This window comes from Papilio polytes, unplaced genomic scaffold (assembly GCF_000836215.1).
Source record: "Papilio polytes unplaced genomic scaffold, Ppol_1.0 DF821289.1, whole genome shotgun sequence".
In the NCBI taxonomy this organism is placed as follows: Eukaryota; Metazoa; Arthropoda; class Insecta; order Lepidoptera; family Papilionidae; genus Papilio; species Papilio polytes.
Genome location: NW_013527915.1, coordinates 614,220 through 639,041, shown reverse-complemented (window position 1 = coordinate 639,041; position 24,822 = coordinate 614,220). Strand labels below are relative to the sequence as shown.

The 24,822-nt window shown below is 34.8% G+C and overlaps 4 protein-coding genes across 5 annotated transcripts; 1 reads left to right on the top strand and 3 right to left on the bottom strand.

Annotated features, from left to right (window-relative positions):
- Positions 1-25: 25 nt before the first annotated feature.
- On the bottom strand, positions 26-11,300 carry LOC106109264 (obg-like ATPase 1). 2 transcript variants are annotated; one of them, XM_013290688.1, is made up of 11 exons: positions 11,134-11,300; positions 10,671-10,852; positions 3,927-3,987; positions 3,726-3,853; positions 3,325-3,500; positions 3,176-3,253; positions 3,005-3,102; positions 2,424-2,564; positions 1,825-1,921; positions 1,278-1,425; positions 26-982 (listed from the first exon to the last, which is right to left on the bottom strand). In XM_013290688.1, the coding sequence occupies exons 2-11, from the start codon at positions 10,849-10,851 to the stop codon at positions 897-899; spliced, it is 1,194 nt and encodes a 397-aa protein (XP_013146142.1). In that variant the 5' UTR covers position 10,852; positions 11,134-11,300; the 3' UTR covers positions 26-896. The 2 variants fall into 2 exon arrangements, with proteins under 2 accessions (XP_013146142.1, XP_013146143.1); XM_013290689.1 differs by having other exon boundaries at positions 11,171-11,300.
- On the bottom strand, positions 4,242-10,294 carry LOC106109261 (adenylate kinase 9-like). Its single transcript, XM_013290675.1, has one exon. It carries the CDS (start codon positions 10,192-10,194, stop codon positions 4,297-4,299), a length of 5,898 nt encoding a protein of 1,965 aa, XP_013146129.1. The 5' UTR covers positions 10,195-10,294; the 3' UTR covers positions 4,242-4,296.
- A 589-nt stretch (positions 11,301-11,889) lies between the features above and the next one.
- LOC106109209 (protein abrupt-like) lies at positions 11,890-13,455 on the top strand. Its single transcript, XM_013290618.1, has one exon. It carries the CDS (start codon positions 12,306-12,308, stop codon positions 13,212-13,214), a length of 909 nt encoding a protein of 302 aa, XP_013146072.1. The 5' UTR covers positions 11,890-12,305; the 3' UTR covers positions 13,215-13,455.
- A 79-nt stretch (positions 13,456-13,534) lies between these two features.
- Positions 13,535-15,434, bottom strand: LOC106109210 (protein Asterix). The gene is made up of 4 exons (XM_013290619.1): positions 15,227-15,434; positions 15,036-15,147; positions 14,592-14,707; positions 13,535-13,687 (listed from the first exon to the last, which is right to left on the bottom strand). The coding sequence occupies exons 2-4, from the start codon at positions 15,145-15,147 to the stop codon at positions 13,589-13,591; spliced, it is 327 nt and encodes a 108-aa protein (XP_013146073.1). The 5' UTR covers positions 15,227-15,434; the 3' UTR covers positions 13,535-13,588.
- Positions 15,435-24,822: the final 9,388 nt, after the last annotated feature.

Here is a 24,822-nt window from a genome sequence, read left to right as displayed (position 1 = left end):
TGGCAAAAATAAAAAAAAATCAAGCTTTAATTTACAAAAAAATGTTTATTATACATAAATAAGAACATTAACAAAGCCATATTATGTTAGTCGTCACTGTTGAAATAAGCTGCACGCTGCTGACGGTGACGATTATATTCGTAACGTTACTGACAAAATGTGTATTATCTGTACTACTAGCGGGCGTAAAATACACTGATAAATATTATAAAATTGCCGATGACGTTACGAATGCTTTCTCAGAAATTTTCGTGCTATGCCCACAGTCGCACAATGGTACAAGCTACAGCCGTGTAATGGTACATTCTGCAGTCAAGTGAATGTCAAAGCTGCTGGTGGGTGACACAAACTGCAGTAACGTAGTACAGATTGCAATAAGGTGATAGTACACTGCAGCCACATGGTACAGACTGCAAACATATGGTACAGACTGCAAACATATGGTACAGACTGCAAACATATGGTACAGACTGCAAACATATGGTACAGACTGCAGTCAGATAGTACAGACTGCAAACATATGATACAGGCTGCAGTTATATGGTACAAGTTGAAGTTAGGTGATGGTACAAGCTCTAATCAGATGAGTTACCATGCAGATTATAATCTGCAGTGAGATGGTACAGACTGCAGTCAGACAGTACAAACTGCAGTTATATGGTATAGATTGCAATTATATGGTGCAAGTTGTAGTTAGGTGATGGTGTAAGCTGGAATAAGATGGTATACAATGCAGATTATAATCCGCAGTTAGATGGTACAATCTGCGGCCAGACAGTACAGATAGCAGTTATATGGTACAGGTTGTAGTGGGGCTGCAGTCAGACGTGCGCGATGGTGTAGAGCGCGAGGTTGAGGTAGAGCGCGTGCAGCAGCAGCAGCAGCACTTTGCCGCGTCATTTCTTCTTCGCGTCCTTCAGCCCCGCGCCCGCGTTGAACTTGAAGAATATTATGTCACCGTCCTCCACCACGTAGTTACGACCTGAAATACATAATTATTATTATATTTTATATGCGATTTGTATCCAGAGACGAACGTCGATTGTTAAAAGTATACAGAGATTAATTGAGAGCAGGTACCTCGCAAAATGTATTCAGAGTACATACGTCTCTAATAACTTCTTCGGTTCTTGTAAACTGTTTTTGTGGCTATTTTAATTTGTTTTTTCTCTTTAATTTTATTCCGTTGTTTTTCTTTAAATTTTCCTAATTACTCAATATTTCTTTCTTGTTATCTTTATACGTTGCTGTTTCTATAGACAGTTATTTAGACTTGCCTTGTTGTCGGTATTTCCCTGCGGCCTTGCAGGCGGCCTCGGTGCCCTCCTCCTTGAAGTCCTTGTAGTGCATCACCTCCGCCATTATGAAGCCCTTCTCGAAGTCAGTGTGGATCCTGCCCGCGGCTTGCGGCGCCTTCGTGCCTTTCTATAATATAAGCATAAAACATATATTAGCAACCATCAAAAAAAAAATATAATTCATAGAGTAAACTCTGGTAGCATGTTCTCAAAACCTCAAACTAAAAAAAAGGTTTTGTTTTAAATGAAACATTTAGATTGCACATTATAATTATGTACATAGCTTTTTCATCTTACTAATATTATAAATACCAAAGTTTAGATGGACTGATATTTGTTAGTTTGTAGCCTAAACTGTTGAACAGGTGTGGATGAGATTTGGCATAGATGTAGAGAATATTCTGGAAAAACAAGTTACTTTTTTTTATTTCACGAGGACGGACGAGGAAAAAGCTAGTTTGTAACAGTAACATTTAACCGTATGCTGGAAGTACAAATTAAAAGAAATATGTAAGTAATAGTATACCTGTATGGTCCAAGCCTTGACCTCATCAACGCCGGCTGTGAAGAAGTACTCGAGCTGAAGCGACTTGTACCCCGCTACTATTATCTTGTCAAGTGCGCTGCCACAAATTAAAAAAATCTTACTAATAATATAAATGCCAAAGTTTAGATAGATGGATGTTAGAGCTTGTAGTCTAAAGAAGCTGTACGGATTTCAATGAAATTTGACATGGATATAGAGGAAAGCCTGGAAGAACACATAGGCTACTAGATTTTGTTTTTTTTTAATTCCGCCGGACAGAGTCGCGGGCGAAAGCTAATAAAACATAAATACTAACGCGTGAAGATCTTCAACACTAGTCAATTAGTTTAATAGCATTTATCTTTACTTACTAGATTTTTTATTTTGAATTAATGAAATATCTATACCAATTTTAAAAAGAAAAGATTTTTGCATGTACTGAAATAACTCAAAAACTACTGAGGCGATTTCAAAAATTCTTTCATCATTAAAAAGCTACTTTCTCAGTGAGTAACAGGCTATCTTTTTTATTTTTTTTAAATTTTTTGCAAGCTAGGTTTCTATAAATTTACGTTATAAATGTAAATTGGTAGACTGACCTAGTGATGTTCTGTTCCTTGAGGAAGGCCTGCCTCTCCTGCGGCTCCATGTCCATCAGTTTACTCTCCAACGCACCGGAGAAGGGGATGAGAGGTGCTCCGGGATCGTTCTTGTCAATCCATTCCTTTAACTTTGGTAACCTGTCACAAAATACTTCTAATTAATATAACAAATGCTAAAGTTTAGATGGATGGATGGATATTGTTGGATAGGATGGATATTTTGTATAGTTTCTAGCCTAAAGGCTGAACGGATTCAATGAAATTTGGCATAGATGTAGAGGATAGTCTGGAAGAACATATAGGCTACCCACTTTTGTTTTTTTTTTAATTCCATGCGAATGTAGTCGCTGGCAAAAAGATAGTTATGTCATAATTATGTCAAGGTTACATAGAAAAAAATATAATTACAACAAATAAGTAGGAGCAGTAATTTTTCCACCTATTTAAATTGTTTAATTTAAGACAACATCTAAAAAACGAGACGTCAAACCCTATTTTTTTATATTGAAAGTTTCCATTTCAATATAAATCTCTTTGCAATTAATTTTTATTTACAAGATAACATAATTTATACAAACCATTTATTCTTTTTGCGGATATAATCCTTTTCAGAGAGATTGACAAGGTATAGAGCTGGCTTCGATGTCAGGAACAGATATCGGTTAAGTACCTCTATCTGAAAAAACAAAATCAAAGTTAAAAAATACATTTAAAAAACGTTAAACATTTTTATCGCTGGCAACACTTACATCGGCAGCGCTCCAGTCACCAAAACGAATGTGTTTTTTCTCGTCAACTAAAATTGATTTGATCTTCATGAGAGCGTCCTGAAATATACAAAGATTGATAACTCCTGAACAAAAATTCATACAAGACTCAAAAAATTCGATAGTATTACATATTCTGGCTTGAGTTTCTTGTCAGCGCCGCGGTTGACAACACGCTCGAGCTTCTCAATGTTCTGCAGAAGCTGTTCCTCATCCTTCAGCCTCAGTTCCTCGCCAATAGTCTCCAAGTCCCGCACGGGGTTCACCTCACCATCCACGTGGATGACATCCTCGTCGTCAAACGCACCTAATGAAATTATTTACTGCTACAAATACTGCCATTCATAATTCACAGTCACGGATAAGATTTATCTTACTAAGTCTACACTAAGGGCCTTTATTAAACGTCACTAAACACTAACAGTCCGCTCTCCCACTTCAAAATCAATCTTACGGTTTAGACTACCGAGGATAACAACGGATCTTATAACTAGAATGCAAAAATAATCGTGATAATTCAATAAAAACTTACGACAAAGATTGAAAATAGCATCACAAGCTTTGATGTGGGACAAGAAGGCGTTGCCGAGCCCCTGTCCCTCCGCTGCACCACGCACCAGCCCCGCGATGTCAACCACATTCAGGAACGCTGGAACCTTGCTATAAAAATATACTTTCAATTAGTACAAAAGAAATGATTTTCATGAAATAAAAAAATGTAAAGTGTATATACCTGGCTGGTTTGTGATATTCACACAAATAGTCGAATCTCTCATCGGGTACTGGTACCCTACGTGCTAGAACAAAACGATAGGTTAGACATCAGTCGTACTAGGCTTTGTTAAAAAAACATATTTCTTATAGATTAAAAAAATTAAAAACGTTAATATGTTCTCTGCGCTCGTACAACATAGAAATACACTCACTCACTTGTCTATACATCGCCTATGGTAACAAACAGATCAATGATCAGTGATGTGTAAACAAACATCATAGGAGTAGTCTTGCGAATTCGAAAACTAACTAACAGACAAATAAAAGACACGTGTAGAATATCAAATTTATTAGAAAAAACTAGTCAAATTCATAAATGCTATGAAAAATTAGTCAGAATCACATAAACAGGTAAAAGATGTGTTAGATTCCCGTTTAAAACTAGAAGGTTTTATGACAGTGCCCGAATCTGTTGTAATGGCTTTGGGTTCCGTAACATCCTGTATCTTTTGTATATCCTGTATATCCTTTAGATTACAACACTTTGGATAGTGTGCGAAAGGATTATCTACAGATCTTAAACATTGCCCTACGCGGGTCATGAGTTGACATCTACTTTCGAATGTTTTGAGGGATTTTTTATACAATGGTAAAAAAGAAACGTCTGTTAGAGGATTGTGAATCTTGAGGTAGAAAGCTACGTATAAGAGACCTGAAATTTGTGCTGTTAATCCCGGGTACTTTGGCCGCGCAACGTTAACAGAACAACAAGCCTCAGTAATAAGGTTCCCCACCGTTTGCTCAAGGTACCCTAAATGGGGAAGGCTCTTTAAGGATATCGTTGGGAAAATTTTGCGCTCTTTAAACACTGTTATATCATAGTACATTTTCGGAGTTGCTAAAAATTTACGCAGACAGGTTGAGCTGCAAAATAAATATGTTATTTCCTTATATACAGCGGCATATTCTTCCTTTCCCTTTTCTATTCTCTGAGCTGGTAAATTTTCAGCATATGTCACTATACATATGCCATCCTCATAAAGATTGAAAGGGTTAATAGTTTTAACAACCATAGGTATTTCAGGTATGTTGACATTTTCTGTCAACAGTATAACTGGATTCTTCAATACCAAATCTAGGTGCTCATTACATATCCAGTACACACGTTCTTTGTATTGTACAATACCTTTTTTATCGACTGGATACCCGCTGTGCTTTATTATGTCGTCAGAAAGACAAACGGGACAATAGTTCTTGTAACTAGACATTTTGAGTTGGAAATCGTTATCCGAAATACACATCACAGACATCGGTACTGCAGTGGTTTTGTAGTTCGTTAAGTAATGATGGATTTGTGGAATCATTTCAAAAATCTTGTTGTCAGCTTTATAGAAACATTTCCATCTAGATTCTTCTGCATTTAGAGTGAACAAATTTTGAGTGTCGTTGTTTATAAATTCCGAAATTCTATTACACTTTTTATTATATTTCGCCAATCTATGATTAATAAAATTACGTGAATATGGAGGTTTCATTTTGATTATGTTCGGATAAATTTCTTTCTGTGAATTTTTAATCATGATCCGTGAAACTCCACGAAGGTCAAAAATTATTAAAGGATAAAGGCCTAATTTTTGAAGTTCCAACGCTTCAAAAGGCGAACTTGGCAACCCATCCAAAATAAATCCACGAGAGGAACTGCAGTAATTGTTGATAAGAGTTTGAACAGCCTGCATTACCACATAATTGCTCACACTTTCTCCTTTGTCAAGTTTCGATAATGTTTTTAATGCTAAATCTGTCCATGATAGATCGTTTACAATATGCCTAAGGGCGACTCCCTTAGATACACACAACAGACCATATTTCTTCGCAATCTTTGCTGTTAATTCACTTTTTCCTGACTTCGGTGGCCCTGTGACTGCAATTTTCAATGGGTATTCAATAAAATGTTTAATGCTATCATTCACAATGTATTTCAAAGGGTTCTCTCTAAATTTCTTTAAGTTAACTTCATTGCAGATAAAATAAATATGTGATCGATGAATAACCGGAACAACTTTATTTTTACTTTTACTGATACTGTACGGATTGAATATAGCGTCCGGATTATCGTATATAAAGACAGGACACATGCGATAAAATTTGCTCAAGAAAAAAAATCCTTCTAATAACAACATTTCGGCAACATCAAGGTCAATCATATACGATTGCTCGAAACACATTTGGCGTTTATTCCGAAGATTAGCAACTTTCGATAGTAAAATTCGGGCAACTTTAGTAAACGACTTCGTTCCATTTACGGTAGTTAATTTAATATTTTGTTCCAATAATGTTTCCTTTAAAGTTTGTATATTTTCATCTTCTATTTCATAGGTACTTTCAATTCTGTAAGCAATTTTCTCCCGAACCTCGCTCGGTTTTTCCCATGTGCTTTGATCAACAGGTTCTGGATTTTCTGATATGAAGTTATTGTAAGTCTGAAATAAATTAGTATCAACGTTGTACATTCCAGACGGATGTGCTTCAATAATAGCACTCTGGGTAGAAAGATTTTTTGCCTGGTCAAATGCTTCTAACCCAATGGTGTCTATAATTGTATCAAGAATAAGTTTTACGACCACGTTCTTGGTTATGAAGTTTCTCCACTCGCGCTTTTCGTTATCAAATTTAACACGCGCTTTATGTTTAGCCTCATTTAGTTGTACTTTCCATACTTCAAATAATTTTGGTGTTAACCTTTGAGAAGATAGTTCAGTATTACACTCCAATTCGATTATTAAATCAGGTATGCAGAAACATGCTGTCATATCTTCTACATCGTTTTGCAGCTTTGGAAAACCATCTAATACAAAACCAGTTGTGGAAAATGGCGGCTGGAACCACAGCTTCTTTATTAATTTTTGCATCAATATAGGTATAATTGCTGTACCCTTTTCTAAGTAATTGTAAACCATGCGTCTTAATTCAATTTCATTCGACAATATCTCCACTTCTAAGTTTTCATTATCCTCGTTCATATTTAATTCCGTCATCACTTCTTCATCAATTGGCGTATCAGTAAAACTATTTTCGTACTGTCGACCGACTCTTTTATAATGGCGGGGTATTAAATGATTATTTATGAATTCAACAAAATCAATGTACATCAAGCCATACTCTTTAGCAATTAGCTTCGCAGCCGATGTCTTTCCACTACCAATAGGACCCATTACACATATTCTCATCGGTGACAACTTTTTGAATGGCTCGTTATAGGATTGGTATTTTGTTATGTCACCTTGAAATTGATTTAAAAATTCTTCATTGCTAAAATAATGCAATTTATTGTCATACTTGAAAGTAAATTCTGGTCTTCCCTCCCACAAAACACCATAATCGTAATAAGTAATAGGGCAATAAACATTGGTTTCACACAGGAAACGAGAGTCATTCTGCACAAGCGAATCGTTAGATGTACTTTCTTCACTACCCTGATTTTCAAATGTTTCATCTACTTCGGCGCTTCCTTCTGGGTAGTAGCTACTGCGTATTTTTACCAATACTTCTTCCAGTATTTGGATATCTGATTTATTTTCAAGTTGAACTTCAATACACGCCTTGTCCGTGTTTGTTATACTACCTTTTAAGCCCTCCCAATCTTCACGAAATTTATTTATGGTTTCGTTTAGGGTGCTAATTATTTCTGTTTTGTTGGTAAAGATCGATTTAATTATACTATTAATAATATCATTTATGAAAAAATCTAATGTAACTGGTTCAGGTGTCGAAGTATATTTAGATTCTAATTTAAGTTTAACAAGTGGATCATTGGCTAAACGAAAGCGTGTTTCATGATTTTTTGTACATATTGTCAAATTTACATATTTCTGTTCGATGTTTTCATCCATTTCTCTATCCTCGATGATTGCTATGGTATAATCAGGGGCTACAGACGAACCTAATAGGAAATCCCAGTATTCCGCATCTGACGGAAATCCATCAATTATGTACGTGCCATATTCGTGCTCACCATTTGATTTAGTTTTTGTTTGAATATCAATGTTTCCTAATATAGTTGTAAGCTCTTCCATTATCTCCGTACTGTTCGGCTCTACGTCATTTTGGCGGTTATTTTCTGAAATATATGCATATATTGCCTCCATAACATCTTCATCACCGAGAACGGGTACTGCTGGTTTTGGTATTTCCTCAGTTAACTCCGGTGGTGCATATTGAAGCAAACTATGATCGTTAAGAATCTCTTCACACTTTTCTACGTCATCTAAGAAGGGAAAGAACTGGAGATCATCACGGAGTTTTTGGACTCTGTTAAAAAGACCTTTACGTTTTGCGGAAGCGTTGTCGTCAAGTACCTCGTCTTTGATATTCAGATACTCTTTTTGTAAACGTACATATTGCTTTAATTTCTCGAGGCATGATGTATACCATAAATCTAAAGCAGACATTTTATTTTGCTCTTTGTTTTCCCAGTCGGTTATTCTGTGTCGTTCTACTTTTGCTTCTATTATAGACCATATAGAATATGTGAAGTTATCAAATTTTCTTTGCTTAATGTCATTAAGAAATGACGCATAACATATAACTGGAGCATTGAACAGCCACGATAAGCATTGCGCAACCATACTTTTGCCGGATAATTTTGTTCCTGTCACAATTATTCTACAAGTCGGTTCTAGATACTGTAGCTTTAAAAAGGATCGGGGATTTCTACAAAACGCCACCATATTATCCAATGACGATAGGAGATAAATTCGGTTAAAAAAGGCCACAGCAAATCGTGAAAGCCCTTGTACTGCATGCCTTCTTTTCAGTTCGACGGGACATCTGTTATACCACGGTGAGGCATACCGACTAAATCTTTTTGCGCCGAATTTGATGACATTCATTTCTTCTGCTAATTTCCAAAAACTTTCTATGTCATCAGAAGGTTCTTCAAGATACAAAGGTTCTGGTATTAGCACCGGTTTCACAGGTAAAAGTAATAATTTATCAAATAAAAGGTTTGCCATTTCGTAAACAGGGTTACGGCCATCCAGTTTTACAACGAATTTCGATTGAAAGTCGTTGATTTTCTTCTCTAAATAAGGTGTTACATGGGACTGGTAGTTACACATTTGATTTGTTGCATTTGAAGTAAAGTTAATGGGTAATCGGCAGAAATATTTCCGATTTAGGACACTGGTATCTACGGGATTTACTACATTCTCATTGACTACATATTTAGTAGGCCATCTTATTTCTGATTCATTTCTTGAAATTAATGGACACGTTGGACTTGAAGAAGTTAAATAATTGAAATATTTCCGATTTTTTTTCGTTATTGCATCTGGATCTGGGCAAGTAATAAAAATAATTATCATTGGATTAGCTTGAAAGTCAAACAGTTCTTGGCACTGATGGAGCAATACTGTATGCTTGGAACTTAAGGAAGATTTGTTTAATATTATGACACCTGAAGAAGGTTCCAGAATAAACTTTGGCAATGCTACTATTTGTACTGTTTCCTCCTCAACATCTGCATCAGGTTCTTGTTCATCTTCTTCTTCTTCAATCTCACTCTCAATTTCAGCCATATCTGCACTACTCTGAGAAGAATTTAAAGCTTCAGCATCACGTTTCCTGCCTTTTCTCCTCTTTTTAAAAACATTTTCAATAACACCATCAACTATATCTTCTGCAATCAAAACTGATTCTTCCTCATATAAGTTCTTAGTAAAATATTCTATATTTTTGCTTGAAGTCACTAACGGGACACCAGAGATGACATAACCTCGATGTTGTACAGCTGGTGATTGTATTTTCTTTTTCATAATAGCGATAATAGTATCATATTTACATATATTGTTATGGCGTAAATTAAAATCAATACATTTCCCTGTTACACTTTTTTGTTCCATTTCATCAACTAAAACAGTTTTGGGGCTTATGTGCACAACATTGAGTTTTTTCGCCATACTTTCGCCAAGTGAGTACGCTCCAGTTCCCGGTTTTCCAAGAATGATGTAGCATGTTGGTTTTGTGTTCAAAAATGTTTCCTGAGAATCAATATCAGTCCAAGTGTGATAGAATTCTAGATTATCGGGTAGTGGAGCAGCAGTATTATTTAGACCCAAGACAGCAGCAGCAAGAGGCCGGAAGTCATAGACAGGTTTATTAACTGTTCTGCTTATTAAATTTAAATTCCCTGAATAAACAATATTCTTGTCTGGAATCACATTTTTAATACCACTTTTGTCAACTACTTTCAACTTTGGATGATAATTATCAGTTTTCAATGTATCCATAATTAAAAGCAAAGGATTATTTAAAAGTCATTTAACAATATAGCAGCTGTCAATCAAAATGACACACATAAAAAATATGTGCAAATAGTTTCTATAGTTTAATATATTTATTTAAATATCCAAAAATTCAAATCAAATATTTAAAAATCACAACTGAAATTCTTTTTCACAAATCACACCAATACCATTTAATGTGAAATTTTAGTCTTATATTAGAACTGTGATCTAAATAAATAGAATCATGCAATAGAAGTTAAGGGGAGGCTGAAAACCAGCGCAGCCTTCAGGGTCAAGCTAGAGGTCGCATGTACTGAGCCTTCTCCTTTAAGCCAAGAATTTTTTTTATTATTAGAAAAAATTTATTTCTCACTTAAAATGCTCACAAAAATTTGAAGTATTTGTAGTTTAAAATACTTAATTAAAAAATTAAACAGTTAAATGTAATAATAAAAAATGATTAAGAAATGTATACTTATTTTCATTAGGATCTATTGTGCAGAAAGGAAAGTTTTCTGCCGCTGCTTGACTTTTTGTAAGTACATTAAAGAATGTAGACTTTCCGACATTTGGTACACCCACTATACCAACTTTTAAATTGGTGCCCACTCGGCCAATAAGTGGCTTCTTCTCCGGTTCTTCTACCTTTTTAGGAGCCATTCTGCAAAAGAAAAATTAAAAATTATTATTAAACATTATCATGAAGTAACAAGTCTAGCTAAGGAATACTAAAATATACATAAATAATAACAAAACGAGTCTAATTAGTACTTAACCAAACTGATACAGCTAAGCTAAATAAATTGTACAATTTCGTTTTCGTTAAACAGTTTGGTAAAGTTAATAAATATATAATATTAATCTATAAACACGTGGATTAAACATTTTAAAACAAAAGATAATAGTACAGTAAAGTGTAACCTATAAAAAGTATGAAATCACCTTTCGAAATAACCTACAATAATGTAGGAGTACTCACTAGAAACTTAAAAAGTCAATCTTATAATTAAATATTAAACACCAATATTGACAAACGTAAAATTAATTAAAAACTTTGAACATATTGTAGCATGAGAATGTTGGAATCTTCTTCTTGTAATTGTCAATGTCAAATTAAATGCCGCTATAAATATTTGGAACTTAGTGTTGCCATTTTTGGTTGGAGAATTTCCATAAAATGTATCATATTTCCGAAGAAAGTACTTTTTCCAATGATTAAATCTATAAAAATAATTAGACAAAATCAGAGTCCGTCGTATTTTACATTTATATTATGCGTTATAACTACTTCGCTCATTTGATAAACTTGGTTAGTTAAGTTGAATTAAGCTTCAGATAGGTTTTAAGGTATAACATTGAGCCTACGTTTAAGGACCAATGGGACCTAATACTATTATGTCAGTGGGAGTTTGATACTTCACGAATACAGTTAAAATTGTCGTATGCCCAACAAGCCATGTATTTCTTTGGTTAACACTCTTTCATCTAGATTGGGAAACTCGGAAATTTCCTAAAACCTGCCTAGAAACACATTAAGGACGTCTTTTGTTATTAAAGATAAATACAAAAGCTTTTAAATAAAAGTGGTTTCGAACAGTCGTAGTATTACCACCCCAACAAATTAGGGTGTTATCGAATCCATAGTTTAGGTCTAGATTTTCAGCTAGTGCTATAAATTCGTCTATGGTCCGATGGTCCTAAAGCGAAACCACCGTGAGATGCTTCATCTTTATACCTACCCCCACCCCATCCACATTTATTGATTTTTAAGAGTTATTAGTTTAATTCCATGCAGCCATCTTCCTACGACGACAATGTCGAGATATGAGTGGAAGTAATGAATAATGTGTTATTAATTTTAACATCTGCGCGATAAGACGCGCCAATTAGCATATCTAAACGTTTTATTAATGTAATTACCGTTCTATTGTATTATAAGAAGTAAAATGCTGTAATAACGTAATTTTTTTACCTTTAAGATACATCTACCGAAGAAAATAACAATGCGACGTAAAACAGTTTAATTTGTGTGATTTTTCACATACACTTTTATAGTTCGATAGTATATCAGTAGAAATTAGTTAAACGCTGTTACGTATAATTGTTTGCTCACGATGACGACGAAGTTTTCGTTACGTTGGACTGATTTCCATACAAATCTAAATCAGTCTCTTGAAGATTTTCTTAATGCCGAAGAGTTAGTGGACGTAACGCTGACGGCGGGGGGCAAGGAGTTTCGAGCTCACAAGCTCATTTTATCAATCTGTAGTCCTTTTTTCAAAGATCTGTTTATAAAGAATCCTTGTGAACATCCAACCATAGTTTTAAACGAAGTAGAACATGTAGAATTATCCAAACTACTACAATTCATCTATCATGGGGAGGTCATTGTCACGCAACAGGAACTTAATCCGTTTCTTGAAACGGCAGAATTCCTTCAGATTAAAGGACTAGCTTCAATCAGAGAGAAATATGAAACAGCGGTTGCTGAATCCGAATCCAACGTCAAACAAGAAACGACCGAACCGAAACCGACGATCGACTGCCACGCTGATGGTGATTCTAAAACACAGGGGAAAACTGAAGCTATCGAATCTACAGATTCCGTAAACGAATCAATACAAAAGGATTCTGTGCTAAGCTCTCTAAAGCGGTCCTTTGAAAGTACACAAAATAGCGATAGTTGTAGCAAGGAGAAAATATCCCGCCAAGATAGCGACATTTCAATACCTACTGAAAATAATGAAGAGCGCAAAGTTGTTGAGCCTACGGATGAAACCGTTTGTAGTATCAAGCCAGAGACTGTTAAAGATTCCAGACCAAGAAGCAAAGGTAAGAGGAAAAAGAAATTGAAATGCACACATTGTTATCGACACTTCGCCAATAACAATAACCTGAAGGTTCACATGCAAGATAAGCATGATAATTCAGAGGGTAATTTAGAGTGCGATAAGTGTCATAAAAATATGAAAAATCAGTCATGTCTTCGTGTACATTTGTATAATCATCACAAATTGGCGTAATGGCATCAGTTGTAATGATAAACCCTGAAATTTGTAAAAAATTATGTATACGATTTTGTGTGGCTCAATTATCAATTAATGACAGTTCTGAAGTTTTTTTAAGAAATCAAAATATAAAGCTCAAATTATGATAAAAAAATAATAACATTATTTGTATTAAGACTTAAAGCAAAAGCTTAAAAATTAACAGGATTTACAAAAAAAGAAATGACATAAATTGCATAGATTCCATCCATCAATTCAAATTTCTAGGTTAGATATGAAATCATTTTGTAGCAAGTTTTCTCTGTAAGCTGAAACAGTAATTAAAAGCATTTACATAGTGTAAATATATTTATTGCTAACATTTTAACATTGATAATTTTTAATGAAATCTATGTGGTTAACGCAGTCCAAGGTGGAGACATCGGTGCAGGGTTTTGTAAGTATGACATCACAACTGCTGAGATCGAAAGCATGAATGAACTTACAATCTGAAAAATGTAAAACAAAACATTTATATATTGTGACAATTACAGCAAATGAGTCAATTACACATATGAAATGAAAATTTTAATTGACATTGTCACATCTTTATTATTATTTTTTAATAACCTGGTGAAACCTTATAAAACTATAAATCAACTGTCCGTAACTTCATACTATCAGTAATTAGATAATCATCTAACCTTAATCAAACTTGTATTATTATTGCATTTCTTTAATAATGTTTTATTCACTTTAATTAAAATTTCCCATAACAGGCAATATGCATGCGACACCTAATTGGTCGATTTTTTTTTGTATATTTTATTACTGTAAAAACATACCTATAGAGATTTTTTAATATATTTAGTGGTAAAATGTAATAATTAAAAAGGGTATTTTTTAATCCCTCGCCAAGTTATAACATGCAATGTTATTGGCTGAAGTAAATTATAGGTGTATTTAATCACTCGACTTATTAAATTTTGATAACTCGGAGAACCAATTAAATACTTTGTTGTTTGACAACATCACAACATTCCAGCCCACTCCGGCCGCATTTTAGTCTGATGTAAATGATTGAGATTTTTTTTAATGGTTACTTTATTTTCATGTCAATTTTTTTTTTTGGTTTTCTTATGACAAGTAGAATGTTAAAAAAAAATATACAGGCATAGGTATAAATTAGTATAAGTCAGTGTATATCTGTAACACTAGTAAAAAACCACTGTGGTTTATTTAACTTTTATATTGTAAAACTATTTATAAGCTGATATTGTACTTCTAAAAGTCTAGCCTAAATTAGAAATAAATGTGCCAAAACTTGGACGATGATGGAGTTAGTGATAATCTTTCTGTATTCAGACATATACAATTAAAATATTAAATATAAAATCTTTGTTTTAATAATACCTGCTTTGTATCATCAGATATTCTTGAATTGGCAAAACTGATACTGGAACAGAAGACAGCTGCCCAGGCACACCATTTGAGTCTCATCATTAAGCCGCACATTGAAAAAACCATCCCTGACAAAAAAAATGTTTTCTATATTATTTAATTTAATAATAGTAATCCACCCATGCCACATAAACCTTGGTGGCAAAGGCTCATTTTCTGTCATATCCATACCCATTTAATGCAAATAATCAATAGTTTCCAATTAGTACATCATACATATATAGATTTCTGGTGCACAACATTTTTAAGTAGAAATAAATAAGATGTAGAAATAGAAATGTTGAATGTCTACATCTACCTGTAGAAGCTTGGTCTAGGATCCCAGTTTGTTGCTTTGGAAATCCCAGGATCCACATAAGTAACATTCGCAACTAATATGTGTACAATGGTGCATACCAAGAATATTCATGTAATCCGTAGTCAGGTCCTCTGCCGGAGCCGAATTTGGCGGTGGAGGCTTGAAACGGCGTTCACGGTCAGCACGTCTGGGATCTGAAGTTAACTGCATCTGGAACAAATTTAATCATCTCTATAGATTACAATGAACAGGAAATTATTATGCATACAAAAGTGCCATGGCCACTTACTTTTTGTGGTTTTATTACTGGGCCACAAATTATTAAATCTTTTCAACACTTATTGGTAGCAATACTTTTCGAATCCGTATCTAACAGGCAACTACTACGGCAGAGTGAAATTTATGATTATTCCAGATAAATGTAATTTAACTTCGACATTTAACGAATTTGATTAGAAATCTTAAAGTAAAGCAATTGTCACTTGACACACGTCAAACTTTCCTGTCAGGTGGCAGCTGTCACGGTCAAAGTTAAAGTTCGTTCAGAAAAAGACTTCGATCGGGACTTAAAGATTCTTGACATGATATTATTATTACTTATGAATTGGTTTTTGATGTTATTTTAATAAACAGACTTAGTTTTTAAAATTTCGTGCGAAGTTTAATTACAATTTTATGTAGAGGAACTTACATCCGCACATGGAAGACTGGATGCATCATCGACATAATATGACGCGAAAGTCAGTGCACTGCTTTTTACGGAAAGCATTGGGGGAAAAGTCAATATCCGACAATGTGGAAATAAAGGCTGATGATGACATATGATCGATTTGAAACATTATGCATACTGTAAACATACATTTAAAAACTAACACGAAGAGTTTTGTTCTCATATTGGCTCGACTTTTGTTTTAGTAGCAAAGGCAATTAATATTTAATTTGCACGTTCTATACGGGTATAACAGCTAATTTTCATAATTATTTTATATTTATATTAGAATAAACAAGTTTTTTTTCTTCCTCAAACCTTAGTAAACCAGGTTACATTTAATATAGGAAACTACGAGTATAGTTAAAACTGAATGGCTGTTAATGCCTTTTTAAAAAGAAAACCTTTGCATAACTGTCTTGCCCATCCTTATGCTAACCATACGAAAGTCCAATAATTTGGCTTGTTGAATAAATGAAATAACTATAAATCTATATTAATCACAGTATATAGATTTGGCTTAAACGATAGATTTGAGGACCATAACCTCTGTAAATCTTTGATCTTTGTCTTAAGAAACACCTGCACAACCACTTATATAACTTAGAACATATTTGTCTTCCTTGAAATGCTATATTGTTAAAATTAGTCTCCACTCTGTTGTATATTGAATGCCTATGGATAAGCATTTCTTCTCGTAGGGTTTCTTAAGGGCATATGTTATATATCTATAGAAATTACATTCATTGATATTATTTAAGAATGGAATCATTGACAAAGTCCCAGTGAAGGATCAAATCCGTTTGGCCGTCTCTCAGGCTTAAGTATGGGTTTTTCAAGAAATATACGTACAAATCCATGACTATATAATGAATACATTGGGAAAATATTACTTATGATAATGTTGTAATTATGTAAAACACACCAATTAAGGCAAGTGGCCGTTAAAGGGCAACACTGATGGGGAGTCTCGGGGCTGCCATTGGCCGGCGCGCACGCCCACCGCCGCGGGCCTCGTGCCGTGAAGCCTCGCCCCGCGTTTACACGTGAAATCTAAAATAACACAAGCATATAACTAATGTGTTTTATTATTTCAACTGCTTATACATGATTTGCTACATTATGCCACTTTTGCGTGTTTTTTTCTTGGTTACCAATTTCCTTTGTATTATACAAAATGTGGACTGTCACATTCTCTACTTTAGATGTAGAACTAAAAAAAAAACAAATTGAAGTAGTCTATGAGTTCTTCTAGAGTATCCTCTATATCTATTCCAGATATTATCGAAATAGGTTCAGCTGTTTAGGCTACAAACTCTAACAAACATCCATCCATGCATCTATCTAAACTTTCTTATTTATAATATTAGTATGAAGTACGACTAGTATGATTTATTATACATCTTCTACATGAATACATGCATTTAGTATACATGCTTTTCTATAAACTCAAAGTATTTGCTATGAATGTTTTAGCATCAAAATGTTGAGGCGCAACCATGTCGTACACCTATTGTAAGTCCACGAACAAAGCAATAATAACTTAATTAACTGTGTAATCAACAAACACGGCATTGAGGTATGGGACAAAGCAGGAGTCGTACATAATTATGGTAGGTCAGTAATTACAAACCGTTTGCAAACCGATGCTATAATGTGCAGATGTATATATATAACTTTAAACTGTCGTGGTTTTTACAAATATAATGTTCGTAAGATACGGGTTTCTTACCAAGATTGAATTGTTTTAACTCCCGATATTTCGGCACAGTTGCATGCGCCATGTTCACGGGCTGACTGAAGTGATGCGGTAGTGTGAAAAAAAAAAAACTTGGTAAGCTTTGTATTAAAATCCTTGAATTTTCGTAACAAGAACATAAGTATTTACTGTTATTAGTTCGCGATGTGAGTAGAAAGCTCTTCTTAAAAGAAAACGGATTAAAACATTTTTAATGAGGCAAAACATTCCATTCAAAATTAAGTACCTATGTGAATAGTTGAATTCAAACTAAGAAAGGTCTAAACTAAAATACATAACCTAAAGAACATCCTTATGATTCGGCAATTTGCAAACATAATCGGTGCGTCCGATTCGGACATGATTGTAGCAAAATTAAGTCGAAATTAGTTGGTGCGGCTAATTTTATTAGCGATTTGATTTAATAAATGTAATTACGCAGATCTGTGTAGTGCTTAAGACAATGCTTGGGTGTTATTTGGAGATGTTTATTATTTAAATGGTTGTTTCGGGCGGGCGGGCGCGCTAAGTATAGACGATAGGGGCTGGTAATTCGGTAATGAACGGTTGCAAGTTCACGAATCAAGGTCATTCGGAACATTCAGAGATAATTTCGTCTAAGCGTCGATCGATGGCGACTCTATGTCGGAGACGATACAGCAGTATTAAAGTCCATACAATTATCTAATTCATATAGTGTATGAATCATAGTTATTTTACTTCGGAATGATGCTGTAGCTATTACTAATTACATAAAGTAAATACATAATCGATGCCTTCGGCGCGGCATTGACTTAAAACTTAAAACAATTTAATGACTTTTAAGAAAATTATTAGGTTACATTATTCCATAAATAACTTGAAATGTCGAACATAACAACAGTCCTATAAATAAACGTTTTTAACCGACAATTCTCGAATATCTCACCCGTTCAAAACTCATTGTTAAATCGCCTAAAAATTAACTTTTCAAGAATACATGTCACGTGCTCTTATAGAAATCTTTGCGGGGCGGAGTCCTTTACTCGACAATGTGTTCCCGGAGTGCGCAAGGAGCTATAATTCCAGGGCGCGAGTCCGACTTCCGGAGCCCGCTGGTCCACAAATTGCCTAAGAAAGGGTCACCGTGCGCCACCATTGTCAACCGATTCTAGCACAAAACAGTTAACAACATGTAGCCGATCCACTCTTTGTCCTGTTACGCACTCCTTAATTATGTCGAACAGTGAAAGGGTCATATTTTCTATTAAATTTGTACAATAAATATATGGTGTTCCTTTTATCAAATGTCATATAAAATAAAGTTAACTTAACTATAAAATTATTGTTTTAATTAAAAAGTAAAATGTAAATAATATGGACGTAAAAATCTATTATACCATCAACGGTCTATTGTTAGTTATATATTATTAAGTATAATGACGGCTTTAAACTTACGTTTGAGAACCTAACGCTTCACCATAGTTTTGACCTCAATGCGAAATTGTATTATTTTAGTTGTTATAAGGAATATATTGCCCATTAGCCATACCTATCGTCATGACCAGAATGTGAATACAATTTCCAATAACTAGTTGTACCTATATCTTTGCGCAGTCATGTATTGTAGCTTTATAATCCAATTATTTCATGGGAAAAATTAAAGGCAAACGTGTCAGGCTTATTGTTAATGTTTAACTCTTTTACAGATTGCATCTGGGAGATGATTTCTGTATTTTTCTGTTGTAACACTTGTTGAGTTCTATTGAGTTTTTCATCACCCTGTAGCATGACTCATGTGGCTGCTGACGAGTGCAGCGCCATTGTTCCATCGCGAGCAGATTACTATAATCATTGCGCACGTAATGTGGTAAATGATAAGGTGTGCGCCAGCGCTCAAAACATATGCTTTTGTAACTCATTCGTTCCAGTAGGGCACGCTTGGAACCCCAAGCTAACTCTCGTAAATAGCCCCCGTGCTTTGTATCGCCGGTCACTGTTATAGCTACATATTTGCATACGGTTTCTGTCTTGAAGATCTAACGTGCAACATAAATCAAGCGCTCATGTTACGCGTAAAGTTCTCATGTTACAATTACAATGAGAGTAAGTAAGCGCTTAAGGCAGAATCTCTAGGTTCCGTTATTATATAGAGAAATGATTTGTATTAAAATAACTCAAAAACTATTAGGCCGATTTCAAAAATTTCACTTTAATAAAGCTCAGTTATTAGTGAGTAACAAAAGCTGTATTTTTTAATTTCACTCGGACGAAGTCCCGAACAACAGACAATCAAACATAACCATGTAGAATGTTTTTTTGTCTTAGTAATACCTAAAGCCTGTTACATACCTTTAGTTTTAACTGAATAGTCCGACTGTACCTACTGTTAAAACTTACGCGTGTAGGTAGATGTAGGCTTTATAAACAAAAACGTTCAAACTTGTTTCCTTTTATTGAAATTCATTCAATACATAGACATATTTTTCAACCACAGTATAAAGTACGGCAAAATCGAAAAGCACATGTTATTACGCAAATTACTTTAAATTACAGGCTTCGCATAATTAGACGACATTCTCAACTGTCGTGTATCTATGTGCTTTCGCCCACACAGACCAATGCAAACAGACTAATGCAAACATAGGAGTATACAACTAAACTTTGCAACTAATGGCCAAATACTGAAACTTAATTTAAAAATGGCATGTGATAAAGCCAAAGTCCAAATTCCTTTTTTTTTGGTTTTACAAAACGAATTGTTCAAGATTCGTTTCAGCATTTGGCTGTAAGTGAACTAAACTACGAGTATATAAAGTTAATAAAATTCAATATCGTGTTTAGACAATTCAGGTGTTCATGGATACTTGTATATGTATGTAAGTATTTACTAAGAGATACTTTAGAAGATATCTACTGCTGATTACAAGTTTCACGATTGCAATTAAGTTCTAAGGTCTCAAATTGTAAGAGAAAAGTACATCATCGCACCCTTATTCCACTATTACTTTTGTACCTGATATTAGCGATGTCTGCCGCCTTTTCACGAGCGTCGTGCCGTATTCCTCATTAGCATAGAGTGTTGGGATTCGGGTTCGCTTGTGCTCGCAGTCGGCAGTCGCAGCCGGCATTATCCGCGGCTCGGCAGTGCGTTAGATGTGCGCAATTTGCCTCCATTTGCTGTAATGACAGACCGCGCCGCTCCTCGTGGCTGCATAATGAGCCGCGCCTGGCCGATTGATCTGCATGCCCTATGTAACATTAATACCTGCACATAGATGTCTTATATACACGTTATGTATAGTAAACTCATGCAATGTATTACCGCATTTCAATTATCAATTGCTTCAATTGGCAACACAAAACAGAAATTGAACCTGGCTTGAAAAAAGACAGTGGTTGTATACTTAATTGAAGACTGCTAAACTTGGAACATTGTTAGAAATAATGGTATGAAAATATTGCGAGATATTGAACTATGTATACGTTTAGTACGTGCACAGATTCATACTTTTTCAAAACGTTTTGCTGAAACTGAAAAAGTTTCAATTGAACTTTTGATTTTTGTCTTCACGTGGCGCATATTTGCAACAAAAAAATTCTACAACAACTTAACTTACATTAAATTTACCATTGTTAATAACAGCATGCAACCGGCACTCAAGAATAAGTTTAATAGCTTATTTAATAGCAATTGTGACATTTTTCTGTATAACGTAAACAATAGAACAGAAATTAATTGGCAACAAGACAGCATGAGAATTACTCGCATCACGACTCACTGTAACGATCGGAATGACAACAGAAATGCAAAATTATTTTTAATCGGTGACCAATTGGCGAGCGACGCAGCGTGGGCTAACTATATGCCCGCGTCCGTCCAACCGTGGCCTTAATTAAACGCTAACAGTGCGCTGCAACAACCGCAACCTACTACACAATCAACGTCCACGTCAATGTACTCTGGCAACTGTTTGAATCCAACCGATTCCGTAGAGCCGTTTAAATAATTCAATGAAGGAAGAAATGATTTGTTTCGTGTTTTATGTCTACACACTGAACATAACCTGACCATTTAAGAATTACCAATGTACGAAATTTTACGATAATTTGGTGAATTAAAACAATATCGTGGGCATAATTACAGTAGGGTTTGAAATACGAAAAAATAAGACTGAATTAGGTATAGGTCATTTGCATTTCCGTCGGCACGGAAGGAGGGTTTTCTTTCTGTGGTTCGACAGCAGGAGGTAAGAGGGAGAGGGCGGAGGCACTCGCTCCATTCTAAATGATTATTTTGATTACGTTTAATTTGCATTCGGCGGGGAGACCGCCGCGGGCCCGCCGCCCGCCGTCGTTACAACCCTGTACTTTTCTGTAATGTTTTCGCCATTTTCAACAAAATTCCTCACAAATCGTATAATTTCTGACATTATCATGGTTATTACGAAGTGACCGAGGTCCGCGTATGGTAATAGGGTTGGCAAAGTTTAAATTCTTGATAACAACGAGTGATCGGCATAGAGCCGGGGCGGCCCCGGGAGCTTTAATGATGCTGCGTCCAATTATTGGTAATATCGGATGGTTAAACGTTAGGTAGCTGGCCGGAGCGAGTCGTGGCTAGTTTTTATAAACTAGTACTGAGTAATTTGCGTGATTCTTTGATGGTCATTGATGATTGTGATGCATTAATTGTGGTATTAAGTATGTCTCCGAGAATTGTCGATTATTTTTGTTGTTTAAGTGGGAAGGTTGTTGTGGGAAGGTGCGCGTTGCTACCGTGGTGCGCGCGCGCATTGGCGCTGCCGGCTCCAATCGCCTGCGCCCCGCTCCGCCCACACGCAACAGCTTTTTGCCAGCGATTTACTTGCGATGTATCATGAACAATTTCTGGGAATTCAATTACGAATGTTTTGTTGTTATTTTTACCAAGCCGATTTTCGCATAATATTATGCACCAAAAATGCAGTCTTTGTTTCGTCCTATTAGTAGGTATCTACTGAAAAGCATTGAATGTAACTAAATCATTAGTATTGCGGTAAGATATCGTTATTTTTGACAGTTGAATATTTATTTGCAATTTTTTTGGTGTAGCGAATGTCCACGGGAGTAGATGAACGTCTCGGTGTTCTAGCCGCTCGTTTGTCCCCTTTTCGTATAAAAAAAATCAATATAACTAACTTATTTTGTTCATGTTAACACTGAGACAGTTCGTTTAATATAATTAACAGATCATATACGTTTGTTTCGCAATTTTTAAGTGTGATCGGAGCTTTTCGACCGATTAAAATGGTTCTAGTTTTATTTCTATTAACCAATGCAACAAAACAGTTATCTTCATAAGTATAAATTAGCAACAATAAGGACAAGTCAATATTAACATTTACTTATAGAATTATCGGCATTAGCTAACGCCGTAAGCTGTATTTCTATTGAGCATTAGAGTAATACTGTGTTATCCGCGATTCCCAACTAATGACATAAACGGACCCTGGAGCGAAAGCTATAGTGCTGATAACTGAAATTATAAGGAAAGCGTTTCGAAGCGAAGTCGAGTAAAGGATTGAATGACTGTCGTCGATTGTTTTGTGCTAGAGGCGTTAACTGAAGCACTTTATTTTAAAAAAGTTAAATGACTAACAAAAGGTATTAATTTAACTTGTCTTTAACGTAATAATTTAAGTACGGTTTTTTTCTATATTGCATAGGTACAGTATCTTTTGAACTTCTACTACGAACTTTCGTAAACAATGTTAGATATTTTGTTAACAAATTCAGATTTTTTTCTAAAACCTACTAACATTAAATATATGTTTTGTGTCCGTCCTTTTTTTAAGTAGATCAACAAGTTTATATAATTCAATAGTTTAAAATATTTAGACCGCTTGTACACCCACGAACATCTCCATAAGCAGAGTTTTGTTGCCAGTTTCTCCCAAATTAGAATAAAACCACAAACACTTGACACTGGCCCAATCCGCTGTGGGAGAGCCATAAACAAGAAATAGAATAGAATATAATTTTTTTAAACACATTTGACTTTTTTAATTAAATTCTAATGTTTACTTATAAAATAGTTTAATTCTTTTACATGTTCAGCCAAATTAACAATCAGTGATAAATGTTATAATTAAACTTGATTCATAATGTTTGCTAAATAAACTGATTTAACGTTTTTTCTCACATATATTCGTTTCGTTGCGACAAAAGTACAAAAATCGGAAAACTCCGTGACGTCTTATTATTTCTGTTTGTACGATTTAAATGAACTAATTGTATGATTAATAATGAACATAAATCCTTTCGATAGCCAAAAAATAAGTCACTTATTTTTAGGACCAACTTTAATTATTAGAGATCTGTCTATTCACTTCGTTATCGTCTAGGTTTTACTCAATGAAATATTTATAAAGCGTAACAAAACTAATAGTTGCTTACTTTTCTTGGTGTTTTTTGTAGAAATGTCATTTCAATGGACATCGAAATCGACTTTTTCTTTAATTTTGTTTTAAGGAAAATAGTTACCTGCATATATTCCGAATTCGAATAATGTCATAGTTCTTGTAAAAGTTGCTAGGAGGTACCAAAGTTGGTACAACAACAGTGGTAGTGCCCGCTTTAACATCTTCGCACGCTTAGTGCAATACCACGACCTCACAGAAGACAGACGTGAAGTGGAAGCAATTCCGAGTTTCATCTGATGATTGTGGTGCCGGGGGCCTAATTTTAGTCTCTTTCCCTTACTACCTATTTTTTAAGAGAAAAGGATGGGAAGGAATTGTGGATTTGACGGTAGTCCTCCGTCAATTAAGGGTTGGCAACGCATCTGCAATAGCGATGTTTATGGGCAGCGGTCGCGTTCCATTGCGGTGGATTCAGGTTGCCACCTTACATTAGTAAATAAAAAAACAAAAATGATTCGATCTTATAGAAGAAAAGTTTGTACTTTTAAATAGTTTTGTTGATAACTATCCGTCTTATTGACTTTTTCATAAAAGCATTAAAAATAAAATATGTACTCTCATTGAATACATGTTTACATGGAACATTTATAATTTGTGTTAACGTTTTCTGTGCATAGGTGATTCAAACAATCGTATAAGATTACAGGGATGCTAGCTTAGGATTGTTTCCATTGGCCAGTGTAACTGGAACGCATTAACAAAAGGCTCGATTTGATTGTCTCTTTCGCTTCTATGCAATTTTCCAAGTAGAAAATCACAAAGAAACCGCTGTTTAGATATTACTCCATGTAATTTGCTAACGCTAGGTTTCCCTTGAGCAATGTGACATCGTCGAATGAATTGTCATTTTGTAGTCAATGTTTTTTTTAAGTACTGTTATTGGTAAGTAAAAGCTTTGTATTATTACGAATTCTAAATTAATGTATTTTTTTTACACTGTAATTGTAATTTTTTTTTTTCGAATGACAACATCATGTTTATAATTTTGTATGAAT

What these genes read in the sequence shown, in the direction of transcription:
- LOC106109261 (XM_013290675.1), bottom strand. Translation starts at nt 10,194, where the DNA reads ATGGATACATTGAAAACTGATAATTATCATCCAAAGTTGAAAGTAGTT.
- LOC106109264 (XM_013290688.1), bottom strand. Translation starts at nt 10,851, where the DNA reads ATGGCTCCTAAAAAGGTAGAAGAACCGGAGAAGAAGCCACTTATTGGC. An exon ending in TGCTATTTTCAATCTTTGTC is followed by an intron (nt 3,501 to 3,725) that starts GTAAGTTTTTAT and finishes TAATTTCATTAG; the next exon opens with GTGCGTTTGACGACGAGGAT. An exon ending in AAGGAACAGAACATCACTAG is followed by an intron (nt 1,922 to 2,423) that starts GTCAGTCTACCA and finishes AATTTGTGGCAG; the next exon opens with CGCACTTGACAAGATAATAG.
- LOC106109209 (XM_013290618.1), top strand. Translation starts at nt 12,306, where the DNA reads ATGACGACGAAGTTTTCGTTACGTTGGACTGATTTCCATACAAATCTA.
- LOC106109210 (XM_013290619.1), bottom strand. Translation starts at nt 15,147, where the DNA reads ATGCAGTTAACTTCAGATCCCAGACGTGCTGACCGTGAACGCCGTTTC. An exon ending in GGATTACATGAATATTCTTG is followed by an intron (nt 14,708 to 15,035) that starts GTATGCACCATT and finishes TTTTTTTGTCAG; the next exon opens with GGATGGTTTTTTCAATGTGC. An exon ending in TATCTGATGATACAAAGCAG is followed by an intron (nt 13,688 to 14,591) that starts GTATTATTAAAA and finishes TACATTTTTCAG; the next exon opens with ATTGTAAGTTCATTCATGCT.